Genomic DNA, 13,188 nt, shown 5'->3' with positions numbered 1-13,188 from the left:
TGGTATTCAAGGGGTTATATGTGGTAAAATAGCTGGCTTCACATGCCAAAAGAGTTTGGCCTAAAGACTGCTTTTGTCCATGCTACCATTAGGATAGCTGGTCTAGAAGGTTGACTTACAACCAATCACCATAAGGGTTGTTTGAACTGATACAAGGTGATCACTAGAACTAGTGAGCATCATATATCAGGCCAACTTCTCACACAGTCTCTGTCCCGGGTTATGGTCAGGATGTCGCTACGACTACTGGGTCTGATGGCCTCCTGCATCCTGCTGGTCGATCATGCCATGTGGCATATTCGGGCTCTGCAGTGGGACTTGAAGTTCCAGTGGGCACAGCACCAGGGAAAGCTCTCCGATCACTTCCAGATCTCGGAGGGCACTGCAAGGCAATTGCAGTGGTGGCTCACAAATTGCGATCGGGTCAATGGCAGATCTCTCTCCTTTCCCCAACCGTAATGTACAGTTGTGACAGACGCGTCCCTTCTGGGATGGGGTGGAAACATGGGGGAGGCGGAGATCAGAAGCCTCTGGTCTCCGGCGGAGTCCAAGCTCCACATCAACCTTCTGGAGCTTCGGGCGATCCAACTTGCACTGAAGGAATTCCTTCCTTCTGTAGTGGGGCGAGTAGTGCAGGTATTCACCAACACCACCGCCATGTGGTACTGCAACAAACAGGGCGGGGTGGGGACGTGGACTCTGCCCCTCTGTTCTTGGCTGGAACATCATGGCATGTCCCTGGTGGTTCAACACCTGGCGTGCTCCCTGAACGCCAGGGCGGACGAACTCAGCTGCTGGTGAATGATGGATCACAAATCGCGTCTGAGTTCGTTCTCTTTCAGCAATGGGGAGAGCCTTGGTTAGATCTATTCGCCACCGAAGAAAACGTGCAATTTCATCACTTCTGCAGTTTGGAATTTCCAAGGCGGCACTCGCTCGGAGATGCTTTTCGTCGCGAGTGGAGTAGCAGTCTGTTGTACGCCTTTCCGCCTATACCACTTCTGCCCAGAGTGATGAAGAAGATCAGGCGCAACCGGGCCTAAGTCATCCTTGTGGCTCCGGACTGGGCTAGAAGAGTATGGTATCCCGTGCTACTCAGTATGAGCATCGATCCTCCGATCCGTCTGCCTCTTCGGGAGGATCTTCTGTCCAAGCAGCAGGGGACGGTCTTCCACCTGAACCTGTCCAGTCGCCACCTCCTTGTGTGGAGATTGAGCGGCGGCAGTTGACGTCTTTCAACATGCCTCCTGAAGTCTGTAATTTTATCTTGGAAGCCAGGCGTCCCTCCACTAAGACTGTATACGCCTGCAGGTGGAATAAGTTTGTGGCATGGTGACAGCAAAGGCTCTGGATCCCCTTTCCGCCCCTCTTTCAGAGGTTCTTCTTTTTCTTCTCTCTTTGGACCAGCAGGGCTCTGCACTGGACACTATCAAGGGCGATTTCTCCACCAATAGATACTTGAAAGGCATCACACACAACTTTCCTCCTGTTCCTTTCGTGATGCCTCAGTGGGACTTGAATCTCGTTCTTACTTTTCTGATGTGTGCTCCCTTTGAGCCACTTCACAATTGCCCTCTTTGTCGCCTCACTCTAAAGACTGCTTACCTGGTTGCCATCATCTCTGCCAGAAGGGCGAGTGAGCTCCAGGTTCTCTCTTCTAAGCCTCCTTTTCTTTCTGTCCATCCGGAAAAAGTTGTTCTAAGGACTTGTCTTTCTTTTCTGCCAAAGGTTGTCCCTGCCTTTCACATTGGGCAGACCATCAATTTGCCCTCCTTCTTTCCGCCTCCGCATCCCTCAAAAGAGGAAGAGAGGCTCCATGGTCTGAACCCAAAACGTGCCTCTCTTTCTATCTGGACCGCACACAACAGTTCCTGGTGGTTGGCCAGCTATTTGTTGGCTACTTGGGCGCCAAGAAAGGTCGGGCTGTGCACAAGCCGACCATCTCTCGGTGGGTCGTTCTGTGCATAAAGGCTTGTTACTCCTTGGCTAAAAAGGAGCCTTCGGTGGGGTTGCGTGCCCACTCTACCAGGGCGACGGCAGCCACTACTGCTCTGGGACGGGGAGTTCCCTTGCATGACATCTGTCAGGCAGCTACGTGAGCCTCGCTGCACACGTTTACCAAGCACTACTGCCTGCTAATCAGGTGCCCAGGGACTATGTTCCTTCCCTAAAATTGCATTGAAGCCAAAACCTAATGTACAAGTTACTTACCTTCGGTAACGATGCATCGGGTAGAGACGATTAGAGCAGCAGATTCCTTAACGTAGAATTATCCCCAGGCATAAGACTGAATCCGGAAAAATGTTCTTTGCCACAGCATCTCTGGGCGCCGGGGGGGCGGTACCACGTGACTCCGCACTGAATTTGTCCGCAGGGGTGACGTCAGCAAGGTCACATAAGCCCCACCCCGGCGAGCAGAAGTCAGTTTTCTCTGGAGAACAGTTTGCAAAATAATTAGATAAACAGAAAGGAAAGAGAAAATGGTGAGGAACCGCACCATTCGGGAGAGTGCCAGGCACTGTGGCACCGAAAGTCATAGAAGGAAAGAGCAGAGCACAGCTACTGCGAAGCAACCCTGTAAACAAATACAACATCCTCCCTTCGGGCAGAAAAGCATGTGAAAAATGTCACAGCAGACGAAGAGGCCTGCAACCACAGTCTATAAACAGTGAAGGACAACAAGGCCAGAACAATAAGAGTAACAACAATTTACCCCAAAACAACACCAGCAAGGGGAGGCGTACCCTCTTTAAAGAGCCAAGAGACCCCAACTCAGAGGACTGCAGAGGAGTCAGAAATATCAAGCAATGTAGGGAGAAGAGCACGAGTACGCCTCACACAGGAAGACCAGGGTGCAGGGACGCAGAAGCATCCATGAACACACCCACCAATCACCAGAAAGGAAGGAGTGGATCAAACAAACAGAACGAAGCATCCCGCCAGGGAGGAAGTGAAAGAGGGCACTCGCAGAAGACAAACCCACCCGGAGGCAGGTGAGTGCAGAAGACCAACCTGAAGGTCCTCGCGGAATGGGGAGGATGGGCGGGTCGTGAAGGAATCTGCGGCTAGAATCGTCTCTACCAGATAAATCGTTACCGAAGGTAAATAACTTGTACATCTGACAGAGACTACTAGCCGTAGATTCCTTAACGTAGAATAGATACTCTAGCGATCACAGAAGGGAGGAGGGCCTGCGAGAGAGCCTCCCCAGTAGGAAGAAACACAGGGCCCCAGCAGGGGATGTGTAATGGGGACAAGGACGGTCCAGCCCCCGCCAAACAGAAGGAAGCCAGAACGAGGGGAAGGGAGGACAGGATACCCCAAGCCCATCCAAGGTACCAGGGACATAGGCCAGAAAGCCCAGGAGGGACAGACAATGCCAAAGGAGTACTGAGGAAGAAAAGAATCACTCCAAACTCCAAGGAGAAGAGGTAGAAATGGAGACAGAGCCCTCCACAGGAGACCACGCAGTGAAGGGGACAGCTGAACCAGCATCAGACTCGAGTCAGCATTCAAGGCAGGAATGGCTCCACATCCAAGAAGGGCAGGTGTGAGAAGAAAGACACAGTCTCGTAAAGCTCCAGCAGAACAAGAGGCAGGAGCACAAGGTCCCCCGGCTGTGGACCAGAAAGAGAGGCGTGTGCAGCTGACAGTTGGCAAGTACCACAAAGCTGAGCTCTCAGACCAAGCCGAGCGCAAGATGAAAGGCAAAGGCCAGGTTAATCCAGAACAACCCCTAAAGGAAGACCGTTCCAGACATAAACCGACCCACGAAAAGAAGTGGGACCAGTCAGAAGAAAAGAGGAGAAATACGTAGGGCGGACTTAAGCCGTCAACCAGAACACAGGAAAATACAAGGAAATCCTATCCCCAAACACCAAACACCAAACAGAGGACCAGGCCGTAACGCCAGACAAAAAAAGGTGGAAACACCACAGCACAACCCCGTAGACGGCAAGCCAAAGCTGGTCCAGTGATGTAGCGGATACTGAAGATGACAGAACTTGGAGCAGCGCAAGCTGAGCCCAAACAAAGATCAACGAGACCGCACCAGAAGTACAGTGATGCCAGGAAAAGCGAGGATCCCGCAAAAGGGAGTACACACTCTCCCAGCGTAGGACAGAGCTTTACAATAGCTACAAGTACCCCACTTAGGGTATGACACGTCCCAAAGAAAACATGGGAAACCACTCTTAGGGGAAAAAATCCCGCATCAGAGGACAAGAACATAAAGGACCTGTGGTTAGAACCACAGACAGCTTGTCAATCAGCCAAAAAATATACAATTGCCTGAGGGGCTGTAAAACAGACGAGCCAATCAAAACACTAGACTCCAGAAAAAAGGTGGGATAATGCCTCCCATCAAGCCCTGGAGGATCATCAAGCCAAGTTTACGGAGGAGGAGGAGGACCGAGCCCCGCAAGGAGACATTAAATGGCGGAATCCGCGTGGGGGTTAAAAAAAAGAACCCCATCAAATGGAAGGTCAACCAGGCGCTACTTAATATTCTCAGAAAAAACACCATCCCGCAACCAAGCATGGCGACGGAGAGCCACAGAGATGGTCACAGCACGGCGGAGAGCATCAGCAACATCCAAGGCCACACATAGAATAAACGTGGCCAACTCCCAACCATCCAACACATGGTGCCGTAGATCAGCGCGGGCACCTTCATGGGAGACATGAGACAGAAGGGACCCCACAGAATCCCACAGGCTGGAGGTAGCCCTGGCCAACACACAAAGTGTGTTGAGCGCCTGCAAAGCAGCAATGGAGGAAGCAAAGATGTTTCATGAATCCAACCACCAGGCCGCCCGCGACATGGGGGGAACAGCACTGAAAGCAATGAAGGAAAAGCAATCTGCAGAAGAGGGCCCTGGGTAGATTGGTGGAAAGAAAGGCAGACTGGATCGTGTGGAGCAGGACGGTGGCGGTATAGAAGCGACTGAGGCACAGGGTCACCCATGGCAGGATGCCTCCAGGCCCCTAGAAGAGAATTGTGGAGCGAAGCTTCGAATGGAAGAAGCAGCTCCCATCCACCAGAGCCCTGGTGGTGAACTTCCAACAGATGATCCGTAGGGAATGGGGTGACGGGGTCACCCATGCGCAAACTGCTAGCGGCCTTGGAAATAGCCCGAACAAAGGCTACACTCGCCTCCGTAGGGCGTCGCGGGGGGCAAAGCAATTCCTCCGTGGGTGATGGCTGTAAACTAAGCCGTCAGTCCCCATGTCCAGCTGGAGGAATAAATGGCCAGCCCGTGAATAGTGGAGGATCCACAAACTAGTGGGGGGCCTGAGGGGCCTCCGGGGAAGGTGGAGAAGAAGGTGGAGAAGCTTTCGGGACTGCTACCGCAAAGACTTTGGATTTATGGTCCGGCAGTCGGAGCACGACTTGGGGTCGTGCTTCAGGCACAACAGGCACACGCGGTGCGGATCCGTCACCGACATCAGTCTGTTACAGGACACGCAAGCCTTGAAGCAGGGTGCACCAGGAGTCAAAGACTTAGCAAAACGGTGTCGACAAAAGTCGAGAAAATGTCAGTCAAAAAGTGACTGGAGGTAACGCTCTCTCCGGATCTGCGCTGGCTGGAGCGCAAAAAGAAAGAACTGACGTCAGCGCGTGATGGTGGTGTCTAAGTAGCTACTGCGACGTCATCCTGGCGACCACGATGCCAATGACGAACGTGGAACCGACCGACGCCACCTTTCGACGCGCAGGGGTACTGCTGACGAAAAACTTTCCGGATCCAGTCTGACGCCTGGGGGTAATTCTAAGGTAAGGAATCTATAACTAACTGTTTCTTTCAGATTCTTTGTTTTTCATTTATGGTTTCTCTGTAGACCCGCATGGCAACAGGTGTCCGGCCTAGGCTGTGGGCTCTGCCATGCCTCTAAGAATGTGTGACATACTTGTCGCGAGAAAGTGTCACTCACAGTCGCTGAATGTCACTCATAATTTCACTGAAATTATGAAAATGTCACACAGAAACTATTTGAAACCTTGGCAGTTATGGGATTCGTTGAAGGAGAAAGTCGGAGAAGGAGTCAGGTGTGACTTCAGCATGTTGACAGTGAACCCCAAAGATGACAGGATGTTTGCCATAGCGTCTGGAGACTTCCTGGGGCAAGCCCGCTTTCAACAGCCATTCGTCGAGGTAGAGGACGACGGCACTCCTGACCTCCACAGGTGTGCTGCCACCACCGCCATTACTTTTGGGAACACCCACGGGACACTGGATAGACCAAAGGCAAGTACAGAAAACTGGTAATGATCCTGTCCCACCACAAACCCCAAGTAGTGCCAATGGGTCTGAAAGACGGGTATATGATAGTAGGCATCCTGTATGTCCAACGCAACCATCCAGACTGCATGACTGAGGCAGACAGGACTTGGTCAGCGGGCAGGTAAATAGAACAGAGTCCTACGTCCTTCTTCGGCACTAGAAAGTGGTGAGAATAACCACATCCTGTCATGTCAGGACTGATGCCTCTGTGTGATACGGAGCTGTGTGTCCCTTGCTAGCAGAGAAAAGCTACTTTGACTTTTACAAATTCAGCACTGCGAATGGGGAGATTACAGAGATGAGGAATGAACAGGTAGAAGTATCCATCAGAACACAATAGTATCAATGCTACTACTCTAGCCCATGACATAGCCTCATCCCTCGAAGGCATTAACCCAGACAAAAAAGTTAATAGTATTGTGATCAAAATATAGAGACAAGACTAATGTACACATCAGCCTGAAGAAAACTAAAAATGGATAAGGTTTAAAAATCAGCACAATGGTGATAACAGACCTTCACAGAAGAAAAGAAGATTATTTTAGATGTACAATATATATGGTAAAACATGATTCCCTACATAAGCCTAGCTAAACCGAGGGCAGGGGGAAAGAAATAGTTAAAACACATTTTGAAACCAAGTCCTCCTTTATCAAAATAGAGAGCTAGCAACAAAAAGTGATAATGTGAGGTACATCACAACTGCCCATGACAGGGTAACACAAAGCATTCCATACTCCATGTAACAAATTTGCCATCTTTTTTGAAGATCAGGTGAAAGATACATAATGCCGCTCAAAACTGTCATGAAGGAATGTGACAACGTACAAAAATCCAAAGTACACTGCTCATATTTTAGAGTAGCAACTCAATCAGAAATGCTAATCAACACTGCCAAAACCACATCATCTTCACACTTTCTTGAACCTATTCTCTTTACACTGCTCTAAGCATTATATTCTTCAGTTATGCCCTTCTGGATGACTCTCCATCTCATAATGCTCAGCCCTAGACTATTTAAAAATGATCAGATCTCCGCCAAGTAGTAAATAACAGGAGTGGATGCAGACTATCAAAATAATTTCAATTGAATCTACTCTCCCAATCCTAGGAAAAGTAGTAGAAAGTTGTGTAGATTCAGCTCAATATGTTCAAAAGTGAAAATGGACTCTAACATAATGTACATGGGTTTCAGACCAGCACACAGCACAGAAATGTTGATTTTAAAAATTGCTGCGGTTACAGTAGAGATTCCAGATCAATACAACACAGGCCTACTCATCTTTCTGGATCTGCTGGCAACATTTGACACTATAAATCACTTTTAGGCGCTACAAAGTCTTAATGACAGAAATAGGTTTAGAGGAGCAGATTTCTGTCCTTCTCATCATACCCTGAGAATCAGTGTTAGCATGTGAAACCATGGCCATCTTCCACTCTACAACTCCAGAGGGCTCAAATATGGTGTTCTACAAGTTTCCAGGCTCTCTCACGCCCTTTTCAACCTCTATATGGAACCACCTGCCTTGGAGAGGATAATGAGCTGTACAGGAAAATGTGAGACAATGAATTCATAGCCAAAGTTCTAGCTGGTATCCAGCCCTGGATGACAAGACACTACCTAAAATTCAACACACTTAAAATAGTTATTTCTTATCTCTTCTGTAAACAACTAAGTCCCAGTCCATGCTAGGTTGAACACATGTTCTCTATTGAACAACCACCCTTCCATGGTCGATATTACCAACTTTTGTGACTTAATCTTCCAGCCAAATGTAAATCTGCAAGCATACATCAGCTCCTTGGCAAAAAGAGTACACCATCAGCAAAGGCTCAACCAAGGCTCTAAACCCTTCATCAAAGAAAATTACTCCAAGCAACTAGTGCATTTTCTGGTACAATAGGTGCAAGACTACAAAAACTTACCTAGTCCCTCTCACTGCAGCATTACAAACCATACCTCCTTATATGAAGACTATATCCGCTTATGATTCATTAAAAGAAAATAATTCTAACATCTTGCCTGTGTGCAAAGCAACACAATGCAGGACACTATTGTGCAAAGCCTGATTTTTCTTTACTAGGACTGAATAATTCCCATTTTAGTAGATCAAGCTGCGAAGTTGCATATGTGTTTGTCGTTCTTTATTTTTTATGTTGGTATTTATAGCTCACATAATACACAGATACTTTTTCACTGTTGTTCACTATTATTGGCCAATATTTTGCTTCATTATGTGATATTGTGGTATTCTGATATGCGTCTCATTTGCAAAAAAAGTATCACACAACAACATAAATGATACAGAGAACAGTAGAAGCCAACATTACAACATCAAGGATCTTACCCATCGTAGTGTGGAAATATAGCATTCAGTTGAGCAATGAGCTTATCATATGGATTCTTCTGGTTCTTCTTTGCAATGCCAGCATTTACTACCTGAGATGCCAATGGCTGAACATCAGACATAGATCTGCTTCCACCTAGGTCTGGATTATTCACATTTGGTTGAAAAGACTGGTTGACAGCATCTTGCTTAGATGAGGGACGTCCACCAGAAACATTATCCAAAAGGTTTGAGTTTGTAGATGTTCCTGTATTGCTTCCCTTCTGTGGTACAGAACCCTGACTGGTAAGACTTGAATATTCAGGAAACAAAGAATTATGTAGCTGAGATGCAGCAGAATATGTAAGGACAGCTGGATAATCAATTACGTTGTTGGACTGCATTATCTGTAAAGAAAATAAACCTAAATTAGTGAAATTATCACACAAATTACAATGTTCATCGTGTTTTGCCATAATACTCTAAAGATCACCTACAGTGCACACTAAAGTTAGTCTTTTCCCAATCCTTGCTTTCCCACTCATAGGCTAAGCAAAAAATGCTACTTACCTGCAATAACGACCTCTGAAGTTTCAGGATCCAGTCCGATGCCTGGGATTGTTCTACAGGTCAGGAATCTGCCAGTCAATAAAGTATCTACCAGAAAGATCATTACCGCAGGTAAGAAACTTTTTCCATCTTATGAATACATCTGCCTGCAGATTCCTAACCTGTAGAAGAGATTAAAAAGCAATAGCCTGCCCTTGGTGGACTGGATGATTGATGGTGGGACAAGGAAGGCCTGAATAACCGCTCTAGCGAAGTGTCTGTCCCAATGCACTTCAGAAACCAGGCAGTAGTGCTTGGCAAAGGTACGTCGCCTTGCAGATCTCTGCAATGGCAACTCACTCGGCAAGCGCAGAAATTGTGGATTAGGCACTGATGGAATGAGCCCCAAGTCCTTCAAGATGGATTTTCTGGGACCATAGCAGGATTTGATACACAGAATAATCCATCTTGAGATGGTCCTTTTCTGAACGGCCTTTCCCTTAGCACTGCAGTAACGAACAAAAAGCTGGTCATCGAGAAGCATGTCCTTTATGCAGTCGAGATAGCAGTTGACCACCTGCCTATGATCCAAAGAATGCAACTGCACCTCCTTCTTTGTGGGATGGGGGGTATAAAAGGTTGGGAGGGTGATAGACTGACCAAGGTGGAAGGAAGTCACCACTTTTGGCAGAGAAGCAGCCCTAGTCTGCAACACCAAATTGTCTGGATAAAAAGAGGTAAAAGAGGGACAAGAACGGACAGCTTGTAAGCTACTTACCTCTCTGTCCGAGATGAAAGCCACCAAACACAGTTTTAAAACTGTACATCCTTTAAAGAAAACTATGTAGAAGTTCAAACAGAGTCCACCGTAGAAAAGCAGAGACTAAATTAAGGTCCCACTGGGGCATAACACAGAGAGATGAAGGATACAGATTTGTCAACCCTTCAAAAAGATCAAGTTACTTACCTTCGGTAACACCTTATCTGGTAGAGGCTCTATCTAGCCTCAGATTCTTTACCTTTAAGTATCCTCAGGCATCAGACTGAATAAGGAAGACTTTTTAGCAGTACCCGTGTGCGCTGGTAGGTTCAGTCACTCGACGACGCAGAGTCAGCACGGAAGTGACATGAGGAGAACTTGTATAGCTGCCACCTTGACGTGCTGACATCAGTTATTTTTGCAATTTTTAACGCCAGGAGCGTGAAGCCACAATGAGAACTGACCACTGGTGTGGAAAATACTAAGGCCCTGATAAGGGTGTCACTATGCCTGAACCGGTTAGCAGAGAGAGGACGATCAGTAAGTAATTGGTGGCTAGATAGAATCTCTACCAGATAAGGCGTTACCGAAGGTAAATAACTTGTTAATCTAATAGAGACTTTTAGACGCAGGTTACTTACCGTTGAATAGATACCCAAGCAATATTTCGACTGAGGTGGGTCTGCAAATCCGATTAAATCATTATGTATTGTAGGATCGAAACAGGTAAAGGGCACATTACAATGGACCTGACGGTCCAGGCAGTAATGTTTTGTGAATGTGTGCAGGGATGCTTACGTCGCCGCCTGTCAGATATCTAGTAAAGCAACACCGTGCACTAATGCAGTTGTCACAGTTCTGGCTCTGGTAGAGTGAGTCCGAAGCACAAGTTACTTACCTTCGGTAACGATATATCTGTAGGAAACAGTAGTTCGTGTTAGAATCCTTACCTTAGAATATCCCCAGGCATCAGATTGGATCCGGAAAGTTTTGCGTAGCAGTACCCCTGCACGTCGGTAGGCGTCGTCTGCGGCTCCGCCTCCGTCGTCGGCACCCGGATGATGACGTTGGAGTACTTAGACGCCGCCCTCGCGCTCTGACGTCAGTTCTTATATACAGCTTTTCCGTGCCAGAAACGCAGAGCCAGGATAAAAACCAACACTGGTGCCATGAAACTAGGGCCCTCAAAGGGATGAACCCTAACCCTAGATATCGGTTCGCAGAACGGGGAGGATGGGTGAGGCGGTAAGGAATCTAACACTAACTACTGTTTCTTACAGATATATCGTTACCGAAGGTAAGTAACTAGTGCATCTGAAAGAAACAGGTTAGTGTTAGATTCCTTACCTTAGAATAGAAACCCCAGCAATACCAAACCCGGTGGTGGGTCTGGGAACCAATGATCACACCAGAAAGTCCTGGAGAACGGAACGGCCGAAGAAAGCCATCTCTCTAGACTTGGCTGTCCAGGCAGTAGTGCCTAGCGAACGTGTGCAGCGAGGCCCACGTAGCTGCCTGACAGATGTCCTGCAAGGGGACTCCCCGACCCAGGGCAGTAGTAGCCGCCGTGGCCCGAGTGGAATGGGCACGCAGCCCCACAGGAGGCTCCTTTTTAGCCAGTGAATAACAAGCCTTGATGCACAAGAAGACCCATTGAGAAATGGTCCGTTTGTGCACTGCCCGTCCCTTCTTAGCGCCCACGTAACCAACAAAGAGTTGGTCATCCACCCGGAACTGGAGTGTGCGGTCCAGATAGTATAAGAGCGCAAGTTTTGATTCCAGGCGGTAGAGCCTCTCTTCCTCTTTCAAGGTATGCAGAGGCAGAAAGAAGGTGGGCAAGGTGATGGACTGCCCGATGTGGAAGGCTGTGACTACCTTGGGCAGAAAGGAGGGACGCGTTGTCAAAACAACTTGGTACGGATGGACAGAAAGGAAAGGAGGTTGAAAAGATAAAGCCCGGAGCTCACTCACTCTCCTGGCAGAGGTGATGGCTGTGAGAAGTTGGCCTGATATATGATGTTCACTAATTCTAGTGATCACCTTGTATCAGTCCAAACAACCCTTATGGTGATTGGTTGTAAGTCAACCTTATAGACCAGCTATCCTAATGGTAGCATGGACAAAGCACTCTTAGGCTAAACTCTTTTGGCATGTGAAGCCAGCTGTTTTACCACATATAACCCCTTGAATACCAAATGAAAGGACACCACAGAGGTAGTTATGAAAATAAACAAGATATTTATTAACTAACAAACACCTCTGAACTCTTTATGAAATCAGAGGGCTAAGCACATGACAAGACTCTTAAGAAAAATATGTTAAGTCGCACAAGTAACAATGTTGCCCTAGGGGCGCAACAAACCATATACTAAACAAGTGGTATAAGGAAGTCGATAGAAGGAATGGAGCTGTCCAGAGGCTGTTGGATCGCTGGGACTACACTATCCTAACTTTAGGTAAGTAATAGGAGGCCCACCGAACGCGTGTGCAGAGTGTGAACTCACACGCGAGATGCGTAACAACGTCTATGGACAGTACAGTTCAAGAAAAAGGTGAGTACGGACAATCCTGACTAGTTTGGACTAAAACGACTGTGAAACTGGACACAAGGAGAGTCAATCTACCCTTGAGCACCGAAATGCTCGTTACCTTACCCACGGGCTGCGGGTGCATAGGTGCGAAGTTGTGTCGGGTTTCTGCGTTGAAGTCTATGGAGCCTGAAAGAAAAGATGCTGCAGGCGACTGTAGGAGAGTAGGGTCTGCAATCCTATGATCACCCCAGATTTTTGCTTTTTGCTTCACTGGTTTACGACTTCCCCGGCTGTGGGCCTGCTAATCAGACCCACAGCCTAGCTGTTCTCTCACTACATTGACACGTGTACCTTAGGTGCATTTACCAATTGGTACTGGGCCATCTTATCAGTCCCTGTACACAGGGCATAGGTGTACCCAGGGCCTACCAGGGGCTGCAGCATGTATTATGCCACCCCTGGCTGGCCATCTAAATCTGACACAACTGGCAGCATGACAGCTGGGGCAAGGTGGTGTAATCACCCTTTGCTTTAGATATAGTATACCTATATCTAACCCTAAAATGGACACATATATTCCTATCAGTCACTCCTATGGCAGGCCTTGACAATACTGAAGGCAGAGTGCTTGGAATTATGTGAGATGGTGCTCTGGCATGAGCTGAGCCCGTCTGCAGGTTGCGGAACCAAATCCTAATAGCTGTTCCATGATAACGCGTACCATATACTCTTAAGTG

General features: G+C 47.8%; 1 protein-coding gene across 2 annotated transcripts in view; it reads right to left on the bottom strand.

The window, feature by feature from the left end:
- Positions 1-13,188, bottom strand: part of LOC147698808 (E3 ubiquitin-protein ligase TTC3-like) — a 1,930,429-nt gene that overhangs the window by 232,129 nt on the left and 1,685,112 nt on the right. For both annotated transcript variants that reach the window (XR_015299370.1, XM_086935404.1), the window contains exon 42: positions 8,633-9,018. Coding sequence is in view for 1 of the 2 variants with exons in the window: in XM_086935404.1 (XP_086791530.1) it covers positions 8,633-9,018 (386 nt within the window). In the remaining variant the exon portion in view is untranslated. The remainder of the gene's footprint in view (positions 1-8,632; positions 9,019-13,188) is intronic.

Source organism: Lissotriton vulgaris, chromosome 8 (assembly GCF_964263255.1).
Source record: "Lissotriton vulgaris chromosome 8, aLisVul1.2, whole genome shotgun sequence".
Lineage (NCBI taxonomy): Eukaryota > Metazoa > Chordata > Amphibia > Caudata > Salamandridae > Lissotriton > Lissotriton vulgaris.
This window is presented reverse-complemented; position numbering and strand designations above follow the sequence as displayed.